The sequence below is a fragment of the Eucyclogobius newberryi genome, unplaced genomic scaffold (assembly GCF_026437365.1).
Source record: "Eucyclogobius newberryi isolate DKJ021-1_F unplaced genomic scaffold, fEucNew1.0.hap1 SCAF_5, whole genome shotgun sequence".
NCBI classification, from domain to species: Eukaryota; Metazoa; Chordata; class Actinopteri; order Gobiiformes; family Gobiidae; genus Eucyclogobius; species Eucyclogobius newberryi.
In genome coordinates this window covers 42,920,719-42,921,946 of record NW_027316167.1, presented here as the reverse complement: position 1 = coordinate 42,921,946, position 1,228 = coordinate 42,920,719, and the positions used below count along the sequence as shown (strand labels likewise).

General features: G+C 63.9%; 1 protein-coding gene across 1 annotated transcript in view; it reads left to right on the top strand.

Moving 5' to 3' along the window:
• The first annotated feature begins 472 nt into the window (after nt 1–472).
• Nucleotides 473–1,228, top strand: part of LOC140381525 (mothers against decapentaplegic homolog 6-like) — a 6,505-nt gene continuing 5,749 nt past the window's right edge. The window contains exon 1 of the mRNA XM_072465593.1: nt 473–1,228. This exon is cut by the window's right edge and continues 138 nt beyond it. Coding sequence (XP_072321694.1) covers nt 769–1,228 — 460 coding nt within the window. The 5' untranslated portion in view covers nt 473–768.

Genomic DNA, 1,228 nt, shown 5'->3' with positions numbered 1-1,228 from the left:
CCGATCATTGCCGCTTGCGGCTATATTTATTATTATTATCATGATCATTATTATGATTATGATTATTATTCTCTTTAAACATATTCAATTGAAACACAAAGATAGAATAGTGGCGGGTCAGAGCGTCCCGGGCCCTGGAGTGTGAGTCACGTGACGTGGAGCTGTGGACAGAAAGCTGCTTCACAAAAGTTTTCCACGTGAAGGTTTGTGTGACAACGGTGACCGGAAGTGTCTTATTGTGACGGGCCTGTCCTCGTAGCGGGCACAGCGCGCGTGAGCGTACGTTTGCGTCCTGGAGCGGATCTGGAGCGGATCTGGGGCGGATCTGGAGCGGATCTGGAGCGGATCTGGAGTCAGTCCTGCTCTTTGCGCTCGGAGTCCGCACCGGAGCTCGGCCCCGGGTCTCACATCTCTGTCCCGGGACGGGGCCCTCAGGGTGGAGAGGCTCTTGTGCGGCTGGAGCTTTTACAAACTTTTGGATGACGCCCGCGCGCGCGTGTTCTCGCCGCGGCGGAGCGTAAACTGATCCCGCTCGGTTCTAACTATGGTCCGGGACCGTGTGCGGCATTTGCGCGGCGCGGAGCCGCTTGTCACGCTCGTGCGCTGTTGCTGATCGCGGTGGCGGCGCAGGGCGCGCGGGGCGCGCGGGCTGCATGGAGCTCTCATATGCGTGAGTGTGCGTGCGTTGAGCCCCGGCACACCACCGCGGGGCCCCACAGGCGCGGCGCGGGGACACGGCTCTGATCCACGCGAGGACTGTGCGGGTCTATGTTCAAGACGAGACGTGCGTCTCTTTTACGGCGACTCTGGAGAAGCCGTGAGCTCAGCGACAGCAGCGCGCGGGATGGAGCCACGCAGGCTCAGGACACGCGCCGCGGACCGTGCGGGACGCAGCGGCCGGTGACGCGCGCGGAACCGGGAGATGTGACGGAGAGCGACGACAGGGACGAGGAGCAGAGCGTGGGGCCCGGGGCCATGTGCGTGCAGCGGCGGGTGACGTGCTGTCTGTTGGGGGACTGCTGTCTGCGGGGCCCCACGCGGGACCAGGCCGGCCCAGAGAGCGCGGACCGGGGGCTCTCCGGGGCCACGTACGGCTTTCTAAAGAAACTGACGGAGCAGAGTCTGGAGACGTTAGTGCGGGCCGTGGAGAGCAGCGGCGGGGCCCCCGGGGACTGTGTGGTGGTGCCCGGTCAGGAGCTGCGCCCGGGGCCCGGGCCGCATTTTGTCA